Genomic DNA, 23,710 nt, shown 5'->3' with positions numbered 1-23,710 from the left:
GTTGCAGAGCCTGAGTAATTAAGGAGCAGAGTTGCCACACAGAAAGAAGGACCTTCTCTCCTTTGTGGAACGCGTGCCACAGTGCTCTGACGGCCAGCCTCCATTGCCGCAGTCTGAGCGTACCTGGAGGGGGAAACCAATAACAGTATTTGGAAATTAAATGAAATAGACCCTGGAAAGTTTTCTGCTTGGCAACCGCCCCAGAACTCTGTAACAGAGTCTGCAACAATTCAGTGTACTCAGTGAATTTAGACGGATTCTGCCCCATGTGTTATCCTGACTGAAAAATCCCCGGAGCTGAACTCACCCTTCCTGGGCACCACGGCTGGAAGGCTTCTCCGGGTCTCTTCGACACTTTATAGGAATCTCCTTCACTCCACTGAAGCCTTCTGCCTTTAGGACCCTGCTCGCTGCACCAGTTGCCGGTAAATCACCATACTCCCAGCAAGACAGATCCCAGGCAGGATTGTGGCAAGCGATTTGGAAATAATAGAGACAGAGACAAGTATAGTTTACAGTGTTGGTGACCTCAGGGGTCCTCCAGCATTCCCGTGAGCCAGGAGGCACTAAGTGAAGTCTCACATCAGTATTTATTGTTACAGGCAGCAGTTGTCCTTGGTCATAGAATTATGTGTACGGATCATTCGTGTAGGTTTCAAGACTCCCCAAGGGTTTCAATGGAACCTTACCTAATTCTGTCTACAAAAGTAAACGGTTACAAAATTTTTCTAAGACAAACATTTTAAGCCCTAAGTTAAGAATAGACCTAGCTGAGCATACAAGTTAAAGATAAAAATGCATAAAGCAGGAACACTGAGCCTGCATACTAATCTAATCTATTTCTCTAAATAGTGAGACATATGCTCAGGAGTGAAGCAGGAATAGTCTTGAAGTTTTTGATAGTTCCGGCTGCAGGTTGTCTGCTGGGCTGGCATTTTTCAATCAGTTTCTTAGCCTTGGGCCCTATGCCGAACTCTGCCTTGCACAAGCTCCAGGTGCTGCCTTGCAGTCATCCCTGATGGGTGGACTATCTCCCTTGTTGCTAAGCAGCTTCTGGTCTGTGAAGTAATACGCCCACAGATTCCTTCAAGACAAAAGTCATGCAAAACTCCTGAAACTTTCCATGTCTCTTAACCCTATTTCCCAACATCTCCTTCTTTCTTTTTAGAAGCAAGCTGACGAAGTTCCATAGCCATCACTGCGAGGCATTGTTCTCCGGAGTGTCATCTTCTTCAGAGCTTTTTCTAGACTATAAGTAAGCACAAGCAAATGATTAAAATAATTACTAAAGTTCCTACAGCGGAACGCCTATAGATCTTAGGAGGAGAAAGTGGGTGGGCTGACTCCATTCCAGATGAAATACTGTTAATAATGTCAGCCTCAGAGCGTAGGTCAACTTTGTGACTGAAGGTACTTAATATTTCCTGTTGTGAATTTCCAATTTCTTCAGATTTCCTTAAGTAGGTGTTTTTTAATGTTTTCCCAAGAAAACCGAGTCTGATTACATATGCGAGGTGTAACACAAAATTGAGTGATATTCCAATCACAACAGAGTCTAATTTGTTTTTGTAGGCTTATAACCTGGTCTCCCAGTAAGGTGACCGCTTCTTGTAAGTTGGCCACCTGAGTAGCCAATTTGTTATCAATTTGATTTTGGGTGGACCATAATTGATTTGCTTCATGATGCCAATTCTGAATAAATTCAGTAGTTTGCAGTTTGATGGAAAGCCACCCCTGCTGTGGCTGCAGAGGCGGTCACAGCAATTATTCCCAAAATAACTGCTATTAGGAGACCTATAAATCCTTTAGTACATTTAAGAATGTGGTTAAGTAGTTTGTCTAAAAGGAACATTGCTGGGGTTTTGTGCCAGACTCTATTCATTTTTATAGGTAACCACAGCACCCTTCTGGCTGTGAGAATATAAGGTGTTTCTGTGTAAGGATTAAACTTTATGGAATTGTCAATACAGGTATAATAAGGACAGTTGTTACGGGTCACAAGGAAGGAAGGTTCATTATACTCGGCAGGCCCAATCATGAATAAGTAAGGCAGTTTAACACAAGCTTGGATATAATGAGTAGAGTTCAAATAGAAAGTCCACTCTCGACTAACTGTTTGTATCCAATATGTGTGTGCTAACCCGGGCCTGTACAGGGTGCAAAGCGGCTGAGAGTTTCCACAATTGATCATGAATAGGGCCATTGAAAATGTGAGGGGCCGGAGGGCTCATATCATCAATGAGCCATCTAAAATGACTTTGAAATCCAGTGTCTTTTACAGACATTGAGGTGGCAGTTTTATTCCAGTAAAATTTTTTTTTTTTTTTTTTTTTTTTTTTTTTTGAGACAGAGTCTCACTCTGTTGCCCAGGCTAGAGTGAGTGCCGTGGCATCAGTCTAGCTCACAGCAACCTCAAACTCCTGGGCTTAAGCGATCCTCCTGCCTCAGCCTCCCGAGTAGCTGGGACTACAGGTATGCGCCACCATGCCCGGCTAATTTTTTGTATATATATATTTTAGTTGTCCATATAATGTCTTTCTATTTTTAGTAGAGACGGGGTCTCACTCTTGCTCAGGCTGGTCTCGAACTCCTGACCTCGAGCGATCCACCCGCCTCGGCCTCCCAGAGTGCTAGGATTACAGGCGTGAGCCACCGCGCCCGGCCCTCCAGTAAAATTTTTTAAGATTGCGAGAGGAAGCAGGATGCCCATAAGGGCTCCAATCAAGTACGTAACCGTAAAATGGTGATCTGGTAAGAATGCGCCCCACATGGGCTCTACAATTTTCCCACATGTATCCAGGTTTTAGAGACAGTAATTATTACCTGTTCATAAGTGGGTACATCTGTGGGTGTGATTTTAGAATGTCTAAAAGAAGAAAAAGAAGAGGCAGTCAGGAGGAATAACCAGGCCTTACTCTTATCGCTGGTTGATTTGCTGGTGACCAGACAGGTTCGGGTAGCAGGTTTTAAACAATAAATACCTTTACCAATACATATGGGAGGGCCCTCTGTTCCAATGTCATATCTATTCATTTTAGTGCCTACCTCGTCAGGTTCCATTGGACCACAATAGTCATAGGGTCCCAATAGCCAACAGGAATCATTAACGAATACTAAAAAAGGAGCGTCAGCCCAGTTAACAATATCATTTAAAGGTGGGTTAGGAAAATAGGCCCAATAGTGATAGGTCTGATTGCCAGATACACCTACCGCCATGCTCACTGCGCTGATCATAGCAAGAAAAAGGTTTGCAGACGTTTTAGGCACAGATGTCTGATCCAGTATCTTGTCTGCTTCTTCATAGGTCTTCTTCAGCTGGCCCCATGTTATGGGTTCCGACTGTTGTGTGTTCTTGGATCGGAGTTTCTTGTACTTTGGTTTCTTCCTTTGAGAATCCTTGGTCAGGGCTTCAGATGTAGAGGGTGGCGTCTTCTGCTTTTTCCCCTCAGGTTTCCACTCTGGGTTTGATTCTTCTGCGGGGGATCCATGTCGTTTGTCTGTCATCTGTCAAAACACAAGTATAACCTTGACCCCACACCTCTGCCCACCCTTCTCTCCATTTATTTTCTATATCAGCTTTCTACCAGATGGGCTGGTGAGGAAAAGAGTCTGGTTGTCGACTCCCATTCCAATATTTCCCTGCTGCTGTTAAATTGTCTTCTTTAGGAATATTCAGAAAATTTAGAGTAAATAAAGCTGATTTATTCCATCTGTGGGGGACCATATTCCTCCCCTTTTTTGTTTTAATAACATATATTTTAAGTTTTCAAGAGTACATTCTCTAATGCCTTGTCCTTGAGGATTATAAGGAATGCCAGTAATGTGTTTGATAGTCCATTTAGTGCAAAAGGTTGCAAAACAGTGAGCACTATAAGCAGGGCCGTTCTTGGTTTTGATGGCGGTTGAGACTCCCATATTTGTAAAACAGGAATATAAGTGTGAAAGTACATGTTGAACAGTTTCTCCAGGGAATGGAGTAGCCATAATGGGACCAGAATAAGTATCTATTGTAACACGTACAACACCTAACTTGCAGAATTCAAGAATGTGTGTAACATCCATTTGCCATAATTCATTTGGTGAGAGGCCTCGGGGATTAACCCCCACAGGAAGACTAGGCTGATTAATTGTTTGGCAAGTGGGACAGTGAGAAACAATATGCTTGGCTTGATTATTTCTTATGTGAAATTTTTTAATGAAACCTTTACTATTGATATGAGTTAATTGATGAAATTGAGTTGCTTCTTGAACATATCCAACAAGTAACTGATCTATTTTGTCATTGCCAGCCACCAATGGGCCTGGAAAATTAGTAGGAGATCTAATATGAGTAATAAAAAGTAGAAACTGATGATTCCGTATAATCGACTGAAGTTGCTGAAACAGCTGGGAAACTTCATCAGTTTCTGTAATACTGACTGTTTCTAAGGTTAGATAGAACTGCATTTACAATATATCGTGAGTCACAAACAATATTTAAGGTGAAGGAACATCTTGTAAAAGCTGAGTAATACCTTGCAGTTCCACTTTTTGTGCTGAATTATAAGGTGTGGTCCACACTTTAGTTAAAGGACCCAAATAACTGGCTTGACCTCTGCTGCTGCTCTTTGGGCACCAAGGAAGTCTTAGCCCTTTGGCCTTCCTTACCCAAACCAAAACAAGCATTATAATTCCTATCAAGCATCATTGGTTTAGCGGGAGCATATAGAGTGGGTATACTGACGTAAGCTCCCCATTGTTGCAACAAATCTCTCCCCCACAGATTGACAGCTGTATCAGCCACGTAAGGTTTTAGGGTGGCTGTTCGTTTATCAGGGACAACACAACTTAAAATTTGTTGACTTTCAAATATATTAGTCATAGTTCCAATTCCAGTAAGTACGTGGGGACCTTGTGTAAAGGCCAAGTGGTTGGCCAAAAGCCTTTAGAAATAATTGTAACATCAGCCCCAGTATCTACAAGTCCAACAAAAGATTTGCCATTTAGTTTGATCTCTAGTTGAGGTCTCTGATCATTAATAAAAGTTTGCCAATATATTTTAGTTCCAGTACTCCCAAACCCTCCTTGTCTTTGAACATTAGATTTTCCAATTTGCATAAAAGGTAATAATAGAAGTTGTACAACACGATCTCTAGCCTGGATAGGATAATTGGAACTGGAACTCATCATGACTAAAATCTCCCCTGAATAGTCTGAATCAATTACACCCAAGGCACTGAAATTCCTTTCATAGTAAGAGAACTCCGGCCAATGAATAACCCCACCGTGGCTGGAGGAACTGGACCACATACAGGTGTAGGTACTTTACGTATGCCAGCAGATGGCACTAGAAGACCAGTATCTAGGGAGGGCAGATCTAAGGCCGCGCTCCCACTTCTGGCAGGTGACAAGTCAGCAACCTTTACTTTTGGGGAGTCCAGGTTCTAAACTGTTGGAGCTGCTGGCCGGGGCTGTCCTTCGCCACATTGTTTTCCTGAGTCTGTGGCTGCCAGGTCAGGAACTGTTGGACAAGACTGTTTCCCGTATTGTTTTTCTTCCCCTCAACTCCCTGCTGACCAGGGACCCATGCCCCGTTTCCCTGGTCCATAAGGGGGTGGCCGTCAGCATGAAATTTAGAATGGCACTCGTTAGTCCAATGATATCCTTTAACACAGCAAAAACACACTCCAGGAGCAGGACCGGCCAGCTGACCATTATTAGTTATTCGGGGGGGGGGGGGGGTTGCTTACAATCTTTTTTCAAATGACCTTTTCAGCCACAATGAAAACATTCAGAGGCTGTTTTCTGTCCTCCGGAGCCCCTGGATAGCCAACAGTTGCATTTTATAGGTGTCTGACCCGATGTCCCAACAGGCTTTTATATATTCTTCTAAAGGAGGTTACCGGACTTTAAAGGGCGCAAAAGCTGCTGAGGCTCAGAATTCATGTTATCAAAAGCCAGCATATGTAACAGCATGTTTCCTAAATTAGGAGGACTGACCATTTTTTGTACAATATCCTGCAATCTAGTAATAAAATCCACATAAGGTTCATTAGCAGTTTGTTTAACATTTACACAAGAAGGCACAGTTTGTCCAGGTGGGGTTATCTTCTTCCACGCTCTAAGACAGCATTGTCGGACTTGAGCAAAGGCCTGATCATCATATTTTAACTGAGCGCCTATGCAAAACCATTTTCCTTGTCCCGTAATTTGTGTCGCCGAAATACGTGTTGGCGCATCTTGGGAGTGGTTCAGCCACGCTTGCTGACAAGCTTTGTCAGCCCACCAGGCGGTGAACTGAAGAAATTCAGATGGAGAGAAAACTGTTCGAGCAAGCATTTCCCAATCCCAAGCAATATCGTTCCACTTGAGCCAATTCCTAAAGCAAGCCCTTCGTGTAAGGAGAGTTGGTACCATATGAGACAGAGGGTTGCTTCAGTTCTTTGAGCGTTTTAAATGGAATATGATCATGAACATAGCGTGGGCTTCAAGGTACCCACGCTGCCCCGCCTTGATCATCAGAATCCGAATCTGGCTGTACTATAGTAACCAGGAAAAGATAAGTTTCCAGGTCTCCTTTTAACTGTGCTTCTCTTATACCTCCCTGAATGCTGCCTGTTTAAAGCCTTTTATAATAGGGGAGGATAATGTTTCACGGAAAACTCAGCATAACAAAGCAGTGCTGGTAAGCTCCACAGTTGGAGGGAGGGAAGTCTCTATCTGATGCTCTGTCCCTTTTTTCAGTCTCATAAGGAGCAAAGGGAGGGGGAAGTGGAAAGGCATCTTCAGAATGTTTCCTCTCCTTCATTCTCTCCATGGATCCATATTGAGGACCACTAGCCAAATTTAGCGGCTTTTTCTCATCCTTGCCTGATTCCTTCGGAAGATGGTACATAATCTCCTCTTCTGTATGAAAGCCAGGCTCCGGATCTGTCACTGTCTTTATTTTAGGACAGGAGTGAGCCGTCTCACTATCAGAGTCCGAGTCCCATTGGAATGGTTGCAGAGCCTGAGTAATTAAGGAGCCAAGTTGCCACACAGAAAGAGGGACCCTCTCCCCTCTATGGTGTGCACAGGGCAGCACTTAGACGACCCGCCGCCACTGCCATGGCTTAAGCATACCTAGAGGGGGAAACCAATAGCAGTGTTTGGAAACTAAATGAAATAGTTCCTCGAAAGTTTTCTGCTTGGCAACCACCCCAGAATTCTGTAACAGAGCCTGCAACAATTCAATGTACTCAGTAAACTTGGACTGATTCTGCCCCATTTGTCACCCTGACGGAGGGAAATCCCCAGAGATGAACTCACCCTTCCTGGAGACGGTGGCTCGTGGCCTTCTCCAGGTCCCTGAGATGCTGTACGGGAATCTCCCTCATTCTGGTCGACGTTTCCGCCTTTAGGACCCTGCTCGCTGCGCCAGTTGCTGGAAGTCACCTACTCGCCCAACAAAACGGGTCCCAGGCAGGATTGTCACAAGAGATTTGGAAATAATAGAGACAAAGTGTAGCTTAAAAGTGATGGGGAAGTGAAGGGTCCTACAGCATTCCGTGAGCTAGGAGGCACTGAGTGAAATCCCACATCAGCATTTATTAGTACAGCAACTACTTGTTAGTGGTTATAGATTTATGTACACGGATTATTTGTTTAAGTTTCAAGACTCCCCGCAAAGGTTTCAAGAGATGGCATAATTAATTATATCTACATAAGCAAACAGTTATTTTTTTTTTTTTTGAAACAGAGTCTCACTCTGTTGCCCAGGCTAGAGTGCCGTGGGGTCAGCCTAGCTCACAGCAACCTCAAACTCCTGGGCTCAAGCAATCCTTCTGCTTCAGCCTCCCAAGTAGCTGGGCCTACATGCATGTGCCACCATGCCCAGCTAATTTTTCTATATATATATTTTAGTTGTCCATATAATTTCTTTCTATTTTTAGTAGAGACGGGGTCTCGCTCTTGCTCAGGCTGGTCTCGAACTCCTGAGCTCAAACAATCCACCCGCCTCGGCCTCCCAGAGTGCTAGGATTACAAGTGTGAGCCACCACGCCCGGCCTAACAGTTATAAAATTTTTCCAAGATAAACTTCTTTAGCCCTCAGTTAGGAATAGACCTGGCTGAGTATATAAATGAAAGATAAAATTATCAATTAGCAGTAAAGCATAAACAGAAACATAGAGACCATGTATTTCTTTATCTAGTTCCTCATTAACTGAGACATGTAGTCAGGAGTGAAACAGGAACAGCATTGAGGCTAATGATGGTTGCAGCTGCAGGTGTCTTCTGGGCTGACATCCTTTGATTAGTCCCTTAACCTTAGGCCCCGTGCCGAGCTCTGCCTTGCACAAGCTCCAGGCGATGGCTTGCAGGCCTTGAGATTGGCACTGCTTTGTGGTCGCCCCTGATCTCTTGGACTGTGTCCCTTGTTGCTAAGCAACTTCTGGTCTGTGAACTAATACGCCCACAGATTCCTTCAAGACAAAAGCCCTGCAAAACTCCTCAAATTTTCCATGTCTTTTAACCCTATTTCCCAAGACCCAACTAGTCTATAAATCTGAAAGGGAAGGATCTGGGACTGAGATGTGTCTGAATCCCCCACAGAGTTAGGTTTTACATTTAGAATTCACTTACCAAAATGTGTTTTAAATTGCATGAAAATTCAATCTTTAGGTCACAAATTATCTTTAGAAGGTTTTTGAAAACCAGATTATTTTGGTTCCTCCACATGTTCACTCAATGACTCTGAGCAAATCATAAAAACTTCTCTATTGTCCCATTTCCTCATGTGGAAAATGAGAATAATAACAGTATCTTATAGAGCGGTAGTGGTGTTAAATGAGATAATCCAGGTAGATGCATACTGTTGGCACGTGTTATGTACTCAGCAAAGTGTTAGAATAACCAAAACTTTCCCCCATTACTGTAATCTTCATTTATATTAAGGCAGCTTTATCAATGCCTTCAAAAGATACATTACCTTATCTTTATACTAACAGCACACACCCTAAACTCAATACAAACACTTATTTTTCTTCTAGTGGCCCAACATACACCCATGGCTGGTCCTTGAAGTGGCTCTAAGGGGCTGCTTTAAAGCTATGGGTCTCCCTGAAGCCCTCTGTACACTTAGTACATAAAATGATTCCATCTTACCGGTGGTCTGGCAGGGGCGCCATAGGGGCCGGCAGCAGGGTAGGCTCCAGGAGCACTGGGCTGTCCAGGAGGTGGGTAGGGGCCAGGCCCGCCTGGTTGCCCCAGGTAGGCTCCAAGTGCAGGTGGTCCGGGATAAGCTCCAGGTGCTGGAGGGCCAGGGTAGGCACCAGGAGGCCCCTGCCCAGGATGAGGCCCCTGCCCAGGATGAGGCCCCTGCCCAGGATGAGGCCCGTGCCCAGGATAAGCCCCTGGAGGCGCCTGCACAGGATAGGCCCCCAGAGGTGCCTGCCCAGGGTAGGCCCCAGGATAAGAGGCACCTGGGTAGCCCCCTGCCCCAGGAGGCGGGTTCCCCCATGAGCCAGGCCATCCTTGAGGGTTTGGCTTTCCAGACCCAGATAATGCATCATGAAGCTGGAAAGAAAGACATAAGCAATTACAGGATAGAAAACATTCACAAAAACAATTTTCAGGGAAACAGAAATATATGTTCTGAGAAGCAGAGGAGTATGATAAAGATATGAAATTCATATCAGTAAGCTTTATTCCACCTGCTAATAGTTTTGAGTTTCAAAGACTAACATTAGAGGTTGGGATTACATATGCTTTTTCACTTTATTCTTGCCTCCCATCATCTCAGACTGGGGGGATGCATTTTTGTAATTTGCTCAAGTCAGGAGTTAGCTCTCCTCTACCTACAGCACATACTTTCTAATCAACATGGGAAAAACAATCACAAACATCGAGATGCTCAGATTGCATGTCCCTTCCTGCTGCTCAGAGGATTTCTTAGCTCCTGCCAGCAGAGTCTACTCTCTACTGTTCTGGGCCTTTTGATGAAAGGGTTACTGTTGGTAAGTCCTAGGCCTCTCTCTGCCTGGCTTCCTTCTCAAATCTGCTGCTGAAAACACAAGGCTCCAGCTAACAAGCCCTCATTGGACAAGTGAGGCCAAAGGGAGCTATGCAGTGGGAAAGGGAAAGTTGTGGTAAAAACAAGACCCTCCAACCCTTCAACCTATGTGTGATGTCTATGAGGGTAAGAAAACAGACATGAAACACTTACCGAAAAACTGTCTGCCATTTTCCTGAGGGGGAAAAAAAAAAGAGGGGTTATCATCTGGTCCTGAAAGATTTCACTTAAACTGAGCATCACCACTATTTCACTGGGCACTTCTAGTCAATCTACAGGCATTATGCCTAAGTCAATAGTGTGGAACCATAAAAACATCTCACCAAGGGGTGGGGATGCTTTCCAGCGAGGTTACTGAACTCTATTTAACCTATAATTTCCACTTTGATCACACCAGCCTGTGATCTGAATCCCGAGAGTAAGAGGCCATTCAATGCATGACGGAGAAGTGGGAGGAGGAAGATGTTCTGCCCCCTTCCTAGGTAACAAATACGATCACGGTTTACCTTTGGCTCTCCTTCACCTGCCTTCCTGCACTCGTTCCGCCACCCTTACAAAGGGTTCGGTGTGTTCGTACTGCCCACCTCCCCTCTGTTCCCACTAACAGCCCCACTCTGGGTTTTTGAAGGAAAGCAGTGTTGACTGACCCCTACTGAGATAGGAAAGGCAATGACCTCCAGACACAGCTCTTGCTCCATTATTTATTCCTTCATTTACACACAGTTATGCCTTCTCTGGGCCAGGCACTTTGTGGGCTCCGGTTTGGGTGTACAGATAAATAGATCTGTACGGTCAAAGGGCCCACAGTCCAGCAGGGCAGATGACAGGCATTCATGGAAATAACAAGTCATCAATGCTGTGAGACAGACTGTGTGCCACGGAATTTAAACCCGGAGAGCTTACTTCTAAGAGGGGAAGGGAAGGTGGTGTTGGAGCTAAGCTTTCAAGGACAGGTGAGATTTGGAAGTGCTTTTTTTTTTTTTTTTTTTAAGATACTCTTTATTCCAAATAAAATCTTTGGAAACTAAGGTTAAAAAAAAAAAAAAAAAAAGGCAGGCAACATGGAAGACGATATTTTGGGGTTTGCCTTGCCCAGTGCCACAGGGGTGGTCTTGAGACATCAATCCTGCTTTCTCTCGCTCCTTCTGCAGTGCCAAGTCTCCAAAAGCACAAGAGGCTCTACAGCTACTGCAGGGGCTCCTGTGGTGAGGGGAGATGGGCAGCTTCTGGCTTCTGCAGCCAGGGTGACTTCTTCCTACGCTCGGGATCACCTGTGCTATGGCCAAAATTACCTGGACCTTGAAACAATCAGAATCTCTTTCTTCTTCATTTGCCCACTTGTGACATTTACTCAATCATTTTAAACAATGGCATTGCCCCCAAGGGGTCCAATAAATGTCAACTACTTGATAGGTTCCAAAAATGCAAAATATTAAATTTTGTAAAAACTCAAACAGGCAGAGCTACTCTTAGGACTTACTCTGTGCTCCATTTACACACACTGGATATTTTCTATGGATTTAACATCACTTATTTGAAATACTTGGGACCAGAAGTGTTTTGGATCTCAATTTTTTTTTTAATTTTTTTTAGATTTTGGTATATTGGCATATACCTAGTTAAGCATTCCTAAATCTGAAAATCCAAAATGCTCCAAAGAGCATTTCTCCTCTTTCTTTCTTTTTTTTCAGACAGAGTCTTGCTCTGCTCTGTTGCCTGGGCTAGAGTGTCATAGCATTAGCCTAGCTCATAGCAACCTCAAACTTCTGTGCTGGAGTGATCCTCCTGCCTCAGCCTCCTAAGTAGCTGGGACTATAGGTGTGCACCACCACACCTGGCTAATTTGTCTATTTTTAGTAGAGACAGGGTCTTCCTCTTGCTCAGGCAGGTCTCCAACTCCTGACCTCAAGCAATCCTCCTGCCTTGGCCTCCCAGAGTGCTAGGATTACAGACATGAGCCACCATGCCCGGACCAAAAATCTTGAGTTCTGGTTGAAATCAGTGGTAGACTGAGAACATGATGCAGGGAACCAGGGACATCTGCTGCAAAAATCCATGAAATTAAAACTTTAAACCTCCAACAGATCACACCAGGTAGTGGCACTTTCCCCATCCCCAACAAACCCCCCACACAAAGACAGGCATGGGTAAAGCTCCAGCTAGGTTTCCATGGTTGCCATGCTCTGCATCACAATTATAGTTTGAGAGTTTGCTATAATAAAGTCCTGCTCGCTTGCAATGAAATAAAATGGAGGTTTATTAGCACCTACACATCTTAGACTCTCAGAAGGGCCCCTGTTAAGATCCCTGGGTCCACCGAATCAGAATTCTGGGATTGGGCCCAGAATCTCTTGTTAACTTTAGATTGGAGTTTGAAGGGACTTTACAGGTCATGTGTCAGATCCAATCAATGTAAGAGTGTCAGTGGGGCTCTGGATTTGGGCTGGGGTACTATTAATAGGCTACTAACAGGGGCAAGGCGGTAATGCTTCACCAAAAACTAGGCAGACAGTTCATACTCAAGTACCTATTCTAAGAGGTAAAAACAGACCCATTTTCTTACTTGTTATTCTCTCCTTGAAGCACAATAAAGTTGATGGCCTTTTCATGGCTAATTACCTCTTCAACTCCAACTCTTCAGTTTCTTTGACACAGCCTTCCCAGCTCTCTTCTCTTCTTTCCCAGCCCTTAAAGATCAGTGTTCTTTCCAGGTTCTTTTTCTAGACCACTGCTCCACTGAAAGTATATGTCTAAGTGATCTCTTGCAGTTTTAACTCTCCCATCTATCCACAGGCGTGCTCCCCAAATGTCATATCCATTGCCTACTGGACATAGTCACCCGGATGTCAAAAAGAATCTCAAAATCAACAATACTAGTTGATAGCCTCAACCACCTAGTCCATCAAGCCAGAAACTTGAGTCACTTAGATTCCTCCTCCCTGACTCCCACATCCAATCACCAGGTCACTAAACTATGCCCTCCTCTGCATCCCTAGCACAACTGTTCCAGTCATCTCTGCTACACTGATGTTAGCTGCAGGAAAGCCTACCTTCTGTCAGTGCAAGGTGCTGGAGCCCACTTCAGCCAACCTATCAGCTTTACCCTATCATACTTCACACTTGGAAGACTTATTCACAGAACCATGACCACAAGACCAGGTAGGGAAGTCAAATCATATCAGTAAGATTTTTTAAGGCAGCCAGGACGGCAAAACTAACTTAACAGCCTCAAATTTTTTTCCTACCAACCTCTACCCTAAAAATGTGCATTTTCTTCCACCCATTTATCATCATAAGTTTACTAACCACTCTGGGCTGGATATTACTGATGCAATTATGAAAAAAACATAGTTGCTGCCCTTACGGAGACAGAAAAGAAAATAGGCAATGATAGCAGAATGAAATACGTGTCGCAAGCATAGTACAGGGTGCTGGGAGAGATGATGACGGCGTGGGAGAAGACAGAGGGAAGAAGTGTGGATGAAGCGGGGAGAGAGGGCCACCAGCACCACACTCAGACTTGAGGGTGTAGGAACAGGTCAGAGAAGCTCTGATTTTCTAAGTTAAGCCTTGAAGTCCTTGGAGGTTCAAAAGTAGATGATGCTTTGGGGAAACTCAGGTAGTTGAGAAATATAGAGTCTGAACTAAGGCACTAGGAATGGAGAGATGACAAGTAAGTGAAATAGTAAGAAAAACAAACAAGATTCTAACTAGTGACTAAAAAATGGAGGAAGAGAGAGAGGAGTCAAGGATGGGTCCTCATCTTAGGGCTCAGCAACTGTGTGAAGAGTGATACCTCCCAGGGAGGAATCACAAACGTGGCTGAGCATATTTAGAGCAGGAGCGGCAGAGGTGTTCAGTTTAAGAGATGTTGGGCTTGAGTGTCTGCAAGACAGAAATATCCTCAGGCCAATTGATTCAGGTGCCTGTTTTCTTACTTGTTAGTCTTCAGCCTTGCCCATCAAAACAGGTTAGAAGATAAGGGATTTCCTGTTTCTTCCCTGTTTCAGTTAAGGGCAGGAATACTAATTCCAAAAAGAAGTCATTTACCAACATAAGAGCCATTCTTTGCTTATAAAAATCAGAGAAATAAAAATAGAATAGTACATGAAAGAACCTTCCCATTATATCTTCAGAGGAAAAAAGTACACAGTAAGTAAATGCACCATTTGCTTCTTAAAAACTCTAAAAGCTTCCAGAGACCATCTTATGATAGATTTCTTCACCGGCACATTATACAAATGAGTAGCAACTTCAGCAAAGCACTGAATCCATATATAATGAAATCCTTGTTTTTGCAAATGAAGAAGGAGAACTAAAATGACTTTTAAAGCTCCACAGGTAGGTAGTGGTAAAATTAAGACTACAGCTAGGTAGAAAACTGAGGCTCCTGGATCTATACTTTTCCGCACTACGAAAGACGGCATATCAAACACCTAGGTTCAATTATGGCACAAATAAAGTTACTCTGACAGCATCTATTCAAATGGCTTTCTCTTTCAAACTAGGTAAATTTTTAAGTGCCACAAAAAACTTACAGAACTATGATGTATAAAAAAGACATGCCATATCACATATGTCACACCAACGTAAAGGTATGTAAAAGCTGCTTCCATGGCTATTGAACCGGAAAAAGTGCCAAGACCAGGAGGGTGTGAATACAGGGAGAGGCACAGGACTCTCCCCGCCCCCCACGCTCCCAATATGCCTCTGAACACTGACAGAAAGAACGCACCTAACTCCCACAGAGTGCCTTAAAAAACAAACAACAATAACAATAAAAATACAGGTCAGAAAAGATAGTATTTCTCAAACTAAGCTCCAAAATATTGGGGGAATGACTCTCTCAGGGAGGGAGTTCACCGATTTTTTCTTTTTCTTTTCAAGAGACAAGGTCTGCTCTGTCTCCCAGGCTGGAGTGCCAGGGGATGATCATAGCTCACAACAGCCTCAAACTCCCGGGCTCAAGAGATCCTCCTGCCTCAGTCTCCTGAGTAGCTGGGATTACAAACTCATAGTACAGAGCTCAGCTTTTATTTTTTAGGTTTTAGAGATGGGGTCTAGCTCTGTTGCCCAGGCTCCCATTTTTCCTTTTTAAGGAATATTTTCTAAAGCCATTTCATGGAACCTCTGAATTTTGCCTCAGGAGGGTTGGGTGGTTGGAGGTACACCATGGAAAAATCCTTTGCTGTCTGTTAACAGACACTGAATAATACACAGAATGGGCTTTGGAAACACACGTATGGTTTTCAAGAACTCATTGCTCACAGCTTCCATCTTAGAATTCACAATGGTATTTAAATACAGCACTACCAGGCTGTATGTATCCAAGAGGTAATATGAGACATCTACATTATAGAAAAATCAATCATTAGGCACCAAGGAGCCCAAACTGTAAATGTTACCTGGTAAGTACATTCTGGGGTTTGCGTACTTGCTTATCCCTCATATAAAACTATTCCTTGAGTACACAGAGTGACCTTCATCTTTGTAAAGCCACAGCCAACCCATTCCACGAAATTTGACTAAACCTGGAATTCCTAAAGCCATATATATCAAAGATACTAGCTTATAACAAGGTCTACAGAACACCTAATTTCAGGGTAAAATCTGAGCCTTTAGAACCAGCTTTGCATAAATCCAGATTCTGGGGGGAAAGAGGGGGGATTAAAGGAGCCCTTACAAGTCCTATCCTAGGGAAATACCTGAACGTGAGTATGTATTCCTTAACATGGTTGTAATCATAATGCATATACAATACTGTACTTCCTATCACAAGTATTTTCCATCTTATTATACATGGTCTTCAAACCCATCACCTGTCAATGTGTAAGTACAAGAGTTTATTAACCATTCCTTCTAACCACGGACATTATAATGTAACATCTGCATAGATACAGTCTCCTACACATTTAAAGGTATGTCCTTAGAAAAGATTTCCAGACATGGAATTCCTGAGTCAGAATGCGAGTGTTTTTATGATTGGATCTATCTTGCCCAATCACTCTGCAAAGGGACAGGGCTAATTTTCACTGCTACCAGCAAGACAAGTGTGCCAGTTTTAAGGCAAGGGTTTTGTTTAATGTGGAGAATTCTTTTTATGCTTAAGGAAAGAAACCAAGGTACTGTTAGCGATAAAAGGTACACATAAGTGATAATAATAGAATACCTTGTTTTTATTCTAGAATAATAGCCCCAACACCTTTAAGATGTTTACTACATACCAGGCACTGTTCTAAGCTTATAATATGCACAAAATCCTAACAAGTGAATACTCTTTATCTCCTACTATAGATGAGGAAACCAAAGCACAGTGAGGTTAAGGAACTTGCAAAGATCACACAGCAAGTGTATCATGGAACCTGGATGAGCATGCAGTCAAGAGCCAAAGCCCACGCTCTCACCTACCACACTATGCAATGAGGAAAGGAGTGGATGGGCTACTCCTTAGCAAGCTTATGCCTCAAGGCATGAAAGGAAGCAGAACTGGGGCTATGGGTTCAATTTTGAATGGCTCACGTTTGATACCTTACTTAAAACTAATCCATTTGTTTATCAAATATTTAACTTCCCTGTATGTGTCATGAGTTGTGCTAGGCCCCAGGGCTTCAGCATGAACAAATCAGAGGGATTTCTGCCCTCATGGCAAACCTGAGAAATACACATTGATCCCTTAGCCTTTCGTTCATTTCCAAATCTAAACCTTTTCAATCAATTGAAATAAACTTAGCAATAAAAGTAGACATCATTAGAAACATTCAAATTTTATTTTTGGTAAAGAGAAACTTCAAAAATTAAATATGGGTCATTAAATATGGCGCAGTGGCTCACGGCTGTAATCCTAGCACTCTGGGAGGCCGAGGTGGGTGGATTGTTTGAGCTCAGGAGTTCGAGACCAGCCTGAACAAAAGCGAGACCCCGTCTCTACTAAAAATAGAAAGAAATTAGCTGGACAACTAAAAATACATAGAAAAAAATTAACCGGGCATGATGGCACATGACTGTAGTCCCAGCTACTGGGTAGGCTGAGGCAGAAGGATTGCTTGAGCCCAGGAGTTTGAGGTTGCTGTGAGCTAGGCTGACACCACGGCACTCTAGCCTGGGCAACAAAGTGAGATTCTGTCTCAAAAAAAAAAAAACCAAAACCCACAAAACCAAATCAAGCCTAAAAAGCACTTTTACAAAATTAAGCACATGAATGTGTTTTTAAAAACTTTAACAGAAGCAGCTAAGACTTTAAAAAATCTATTTATAACATTATACAAGTAACATAGTATGCACTAATTTGAGTGCACACTAATCCCTAATTATGATTTCTAGCTAGAAAGTAACTTCCAATAAGCACTTTAAGACAACCTCCTAACTAGATGAACAAGGGGACTGAAGTCATTCTGCAGTGATCAACTCTCCAATATAATACACTACATAGCTCAACACCAAATCGGGTGTTGTATATTAATCATTGCTATGATGTCACAGAGAGAATAACTAATTCAAAAGAAAATACACTTAACACCATTAAATGCCCTAAATTTTATTTCCTAATAGGTTTTAATAAAATAAATAGAAAGAACAGAGGAAGTAAATCTCACCATTTTGCAAGTATTACTAAATTAATAGCTAGGCATTGATCATCAGTAGCTGCTAACATCATAAAACTGAAACAAAACCAGACGACATTCCATGCCTCCTAATGGGAGGGAAAACCATTATTAAAAAAAAAAAACAAATCAATTCTAACCTGCTACATCCTCTAGAGCCAGCTACAAATTTACAGGAAACACAAGCGGCAGAGAAATATGTGAAACAACACCTGAGGGATACAAAACAGCAAAATGTAGATTGTGGGAAATCACGGAGCAAAAAATGCCTGGTTTATTGAAAACAAATTTCAAGTTGAAAGAGAGGAAGAAAGAAAGAGAGACAGTGCGGTGGCTCACGCCAGTAATCTAGCACACAGGGAGGCTGAGGCAGCACGATTTCTTGAGGTCATGAGTTCGAGACCAGTCTGAGCAAGAGTGAGACCCCTGTCTCTACTAAAAATAGAAACAAAAAATTAGCCGGTCAACTAAAAATAGAAACAAAAAATTAGCCCCGCGTGGTGGCTCACACATGTAGTCCCAGCTACTTAGGAGCCTGAGGCAAGAGGATTGCTTGAGGCCAGAGTTTGAGATTGCCCTGAGCAAGAGCAAGACCTCTGTCTCTACAAAAAACAGAAAAAGTAGCCCAGCATTGTGGCACATGCCTGTAGTCCCAGCTGCTTGGGAGGCTAGGGCAGGAGGATATCGAGGCCAGGAGTTTCCGGTTACAGTGAGCTATGATGACACCACTGCACTCTAGCCCCAGGAAACAGAGCAAGACCCTGTCTCAAAAAAAAAAGAAAAAGAAGAAAGAAACTCAAGTATAAGCATATTAATGTGGGAGATTATCTCCACAAGAATCAGAAACAGAAACAACTGAAGTGGTTCCCCTAGAGAGAAAACTGAGGTGGGGGGTGGGGTGGGGCGAGGGGACTACCACTTTCACAAGTGCTTCTGAACCACTGTATTTTTAATTTTTCCCCACCAATAACATACATTTGGGAAAGAAGGCTTTACTGGCTACTTGGGGGTGGAGGGAAGGGTGTACAAGAAAAACCTTTTTCCAGTATTTTCATCCACTAAAACTGGGTGAAAGTGCCAAGCAAAGTACTTAAATATGCTGTTCTCATCACAGTTCTAGAAGGGAATGACTTTCTCACCAATAATCATCTCAAGCTACAAAACAGTCTCAACAGATCTCAAAAAAAGTACCTCATGTCTTGCTTTTAAGACTTTGATATAAAATAATCTACTAGCTGTCTACACAGTAGGATCCTACACCCTCTCATACACAGAACACGTTACTGGCTTCAGCATATGAATATATATCCTTACACATAATTTCTGTAACTGTAGATTCTAATTTATCCCCCTAAACCACCATTGTTTTAAAACTGAAATTAAAATTAATTGATGATACTGGAGATAACCAGGTATAATCTGAGGCTCCTTACAACAGAACAGAAATATTTTTATGGGAGGGAGAATAAAATATACCCTATCACAAGAAAAAAGAGACAAATTGCTAATTAAGTTTCAAAAAGTAATTCGCATTTAAGAATCAGTATATTCTAATCAAAAGTTTAAATTAAAAATTATTTTCTATGGTAGGCAGAGGAAGACTGTTTCCATTAGTATAATTCTATATATATTATGGGTAGTTTTCTTTTAAAAGTCTAGAATAGCAAAATCCATCCACTGTCCTCCCCTCTCTACTCTGCCACTAGATTATACTTCCTATCCAGCTAGACAGTTACAACTTTTGCCCTCTTGCTAAATCTAATTTTTAGGGAAGATAAACAAAGACCATACAAATTCTTCCCCTGTGATAAGCTAAATCGTTCCTGAACTAAGCTAAGTCTAAGTAGTAGAAGATCTAGTTAGGAGCTAGCTCTGGCTTTATTGAAAATATAGTTACTTTATTTAAATTAGCATTGGTTAACTTTAACATAACATTACTGCTTCCATCACAGTGGCCTCATTCAACCTAGTTAAGTCATGGGGAGCTACATACAGCAAATAAAACATAAAGGTCTTTGTGACATTAGTGTTCCACTAAGCTGTTCCCAATTTCTTTTTTGCTTCTAAGCATTCTTCACCAGGGAAGTGTGTTGTGTAGTCCAGTTCCTCTGTAGGTCAGACTGCCTCAGTCTGAATTCCAGCTCCAACACTTACCAGAGCTAGGCAAGGTGCTTAATATGTAAGACTCAGTTTTCCACAAGAAAAAAGGGGCAAGAATACTTACCTCATAGAGTTGTTATAAAGATTAAAATCATCTTTTATAAAATAAGTAAAGATAATATATATAAAGTGTTTAGCATAAGGCCTAGTCCACATTAACAAAGAAAGCAAGCCTGCTATTAATATTGTCACACCTCCCTTTGTGGAAAGCTACGTTCAGTAGGAAAGACATGTTCCATCTGCACACTGTGGGACATACTCAAACCTACAGTGAGGTGTTTTTTAATCACAGAAGGTCCCTGACTTACGATGGCTCAACTTAAGATTTTGCAACTTTACCAGGGTGCAAAAGTCAAACATTCAATAGAAACCATACTTCAAATTTTGATCTGTTTTCACGTTTAGTACAGTATCCAATAAATTATATAAGATATTCAATACTTTATTATAAAATAGGCTCTGTGTTAGAAGATTTTGCCCAACTGTAGGCTAATGTAAGTGTTCTGAGAACGTTTAAGGTAGGCTAGGCTATGCTATGATGTTGGGTAAGTTAGGGGTATTAAATGCATTTTTAACTTACAATTTTTCAACGTATGATGGGTCTATTAGGATTTACATCAAGGACCATCTGTATTCTCTTTCCCATTAACTAAACCACCACTGAAAGCTACAAGATACAATTTCACCAAAAAGATGCCAGAGGCTTGAAGACAGATGATGTATGTGAGCAGGCCAAAATTCAGTCCCTTTTCCACCCACCAAATATACAGTCCTTAAACTTAGCACAGGTTTGTTTGCCTTGGTACCACCGTGGAACACAATGGGTTCCAAAAGCAAAAATTTTAAATTATTTTAAATTTTTCAATTATTTTTAAAATAATGGAAATAGCACTTTTAAATACAATTAAAACAAACTATTTCATAGCTAAATTTCTCATGTTACATTCTTTCCTATCTTCATTCACACAACAAATGTTTTCTCAGCATTTTTTAGGCATGGAATAGAGTAAACAAATGACAAAACCCTCAAGGAATTAACACTCTGGTAGTGAGACAATAAATCTGAGTCATAAGTAAATTATATATTAAAATAGAATGTTTCAAGAAGGTACTGCCAAGGGGAAAAAACAGACTTGGGGAGAGACGTTGGAAGTGCAGAGAAGGTGCAGTTGTAACTAGGGTGCTCAGTATACTTCCTTAAGAAGGTGATATATGAGAAAAGATTCCAATGAGGTGAAGAAGGTAGGTGTGCACAGGACACAGCCAATGGAAATCCTAAGGCAAGCATAGGCCTAGCTGATTAACACCACCACCACTACCTAACAAATAAGCAAAAATGTCAGCCATTGCTGTTAGTTTCTTAACAATGTATCCTTCTCCCCCCACCCAAAAATATCTGTGCTAACAAAAAAAAAAAAAAAAAAATTCATTCATTCAGCAAACGTTTAGTGGACAACAACCATGTACTAGCTAACACCCTCAGTGCTAAGGACACAGAAAAGAACATGACAGGCACCAGTTTCTATTCTAAGCCATAAAGACCTCAGGAAAGGACCTGAGGTTGACTACAAAGCCTACTTAATATGTATAAGGAATACTTTTTTCCTGCTCTTTGGCTTATTGAGCTTTCACTGCTTTTTTTAAAAAAATAGTGCAGATTTACACAAATTTGATCTCTAAATAAGGGGGATGATACCGTACTGAAAGTATCTCAAAATCTCTATCTTTAGAGCATAGCTATCTGGATCTTAAGTTTCTTTACCTAAAGAAATGACAATTTCAAAAGTACAGCCGGGCACGTTGGCTCATCCTGTAATTGCAGCACTCTGGGAGGCTGAGGTAGAAGGATCCTGTAAGGCCAGGAGTTCAAGACCAGCCTGGGCAACACAGCAAAACTCTGTCTCTACAAAAACCTTAAAAATTAGCCAGGCGTGGGAGCTCATGCCTGTAGTCCCAGCTACTCAGGAGGCTGAAGCAGAAGGATTGCTTGACTCCAGGAGTTCAAGGTTACAGTGAGCTATGATTATGCCACTATACTTCAGCCTAGTCAACAGAGTGAGACCTTCCCCTCCACCCCCGAAAAAACAGTATTGATTACTTTCTTTTCCCCATTAGGTTAAAGGATACTCTAAGATTAATTGAAAACACATTTCTACATGTTAAGGAATGTATGTGAGAGAAAACAGAACAAAAAATATTAATGCTACATTAACCTTATACCCTAACTTACTTTTTACTTAAGATAATTCCTGAAAAACACATTGCTCCCTTGTCTTGCTGTCAGTTTACTGTGAAGTATTTATGAGTAGAAAGGTTCCTCTTGTAACCTTAACCATCAGTCTCCCCTGAGGATTGGACTAAATACAATGAAAACATGCTTCACCTGACGTAGCATTACATTAGCTACTGTGTCATCCATGTTTTCAAGGCATCGTCGGTACCTTAAGATAGAAGTACTTTCTCTCTCTACACAAATGTCCTATCAGGCAAATCAAGCACTACCCTATGAGATTAGCAAATATAAAAACTGTGGCAGCAAGGATGCGAAAAAATCTCTGCAAATACTCTGACCCAGGAGTTCCACTTCTAAGAATTTATCGCACAAAAAGAACATATGAATAAGGTTATTCACTGCACCATTGTTTGTAATAGAAAAAAGACAGTGAAACTACATTTCCTAACCCCCTTTGCATTCAGATGTGACTGTAACACTACATTCTAGCAAATGAAATATAATCCAAAGTGCTGTGAACTGGCAGCTTCTAGAAACCTCCCTTTAAAAAGGATACGTGTAACCTCTGCTCCTTCTTGCATTCCGTGGCTCAGAATGCGCTGCAATAGCTGGAGACCCAGCTGGGTCAGTGAGGACATAGGCAACACACACAGAGCAGTAAGTGCAGAAAAAGCCCAGACAATCACAGATGTGATGGCGGGGGGATGAGGGTGGATTGCATGGCCTCTATCCTGACCATTTGTTATACAGACACATACAACAGCCAAAACTCACTGTACCGTATGCTTAATATCTGTGCACTTTACTGTCTTCTTATGCCTCAGTTTAAAGAGAGTAAGAGAAAAAGAACAATACCATGAGTTCTATACTAGCAATAGACCACCTATCTGAACTTTCATAAGACAAAGAAAATACTTTCTTAAGTCATTGTGATTTTAGGTTTTCTATCTCAAATACCCTCTTCATACAATATGTAAAGAATTTAAAAATGTACTGTTTAATTAACAGTATGTACAGTATGCTACCATATATACATATGTGTCTGTGTGTGTGTATATATATATATATTTTTAAGAGCAGCCAAGCACGGTGGCTATCACCTATAATCCCAACACTGTGGGAGGTCCACTTGAGGCCAGGAGTTCAAGAGTAGCCTGGGCAACATAGTGAGACCCTGTTTCTACAGAAAAATAATTTTAAAAGTTAGCTGGGTGTAGTGCTGGGTACCCATAGTCCTAGCTATTTGGGAAGCTCACAACACCCTCCAGGAATCTCCACATATTCAGCTACCTGGAAGCCAGAGCAAGACCCTGTCTCTTATTTTAAAAGAAAGAAAGTAGGAAGACCAGAATATACACTAAAAAGTTAAGAAACTAATAACATGGGTTGCTTCCAGAAAACAAAGGTGGCTAGCTAAATCAAAAAGACCAAAAAGCCTTTTTTTCTGATTAACTGAAGAAGTCATATAAAGCTTCTTTCTTTTACTAAAGGAGTACACATTCTAAAGAGTTACAAATAGGATCATTTGAAAGTCTATGAATCAGATTAGAAATTGAAATGAGGATTTCTGATCTTAGGTCTTAGATGGTTTTCAAAACTATTTTAAAATATGCATTTATAAACTCTTACCTTTTCATGGCATAAACAATGTAACAAGAGTTACTCAAAATCTACCTACTTTTACTA

At 41.8% G+C, this 23,710-nt stretch overlaps 1 protein-coding gene across 2 annotated transcripts in view; it reads right to left on the bottom strand.

Moving 5' to 3' along the window:
- Positions 1 to 265: 265 nt before the first annotated feature.
- Positions 266 to 23,710, bottom strand: part of LOC138380419 (MAPK-interacting and spindle-stabilizing protein-like) — a 36,592-nt gene continuing 13,147 nt past the window's right edge. The window contains exons 3-8 of one of the 2 annotated variants that reach the window (XM_069464969.1): positions 10,184 to 10,205; positions 9,124 to 9,534; positions 7,288 to 7,413; positions 3,211 to 3,504; positions 2,824 to 2,866; positions 1,197 to 1,249 (exon numbers count right to left, since the gene is read on the bottom strand). In XM_069464969.1, the coding sequence (XP_069321070.1) occupies positions 2,858 to 2,866; positions 3,211 to 3,504; positions 7,288 to 7,413; positions 9,124 to 9,534; positions 10,184 to 10,201 (858 nt within the window). In that variant the 5' untranslated portion in view covers positions 10,202 to 10,205 and the 3' untranslated portion in view covers positions 1,197 to 1,249; positions 2,824 to 2,857. Of the gene's footprint in view, positions 1,250 to 2,823; positions 2,867 to 3,210; positions 3,505 to 7,287; positions 7,414 to 9,123; positions 9,535 to 10,183; positions 10,206 to 23,710 lie in introns of both variants that reach the window. The other variant, XM_069464967.1, reaches the window with a different exon arrangement.

The sequence above is a fragment of the Eulemur rufifrons genome, chromosome 2, assembly GCF_041146395.1.
Source record: "Eulemur rufifrons isolate Redbay chromosome 2, OSU_ERuf_1, whole genome shotgun sequence".
Lineage (NCBI taxonomy): Eukaryota > Metazoa > Chordata > Mammalia > Primates > Lemuridae > Eulemur > Eulemur rufifrons.
This window is presented reverse-complemented; position numbering and strand designations above follow the sequence as displayed.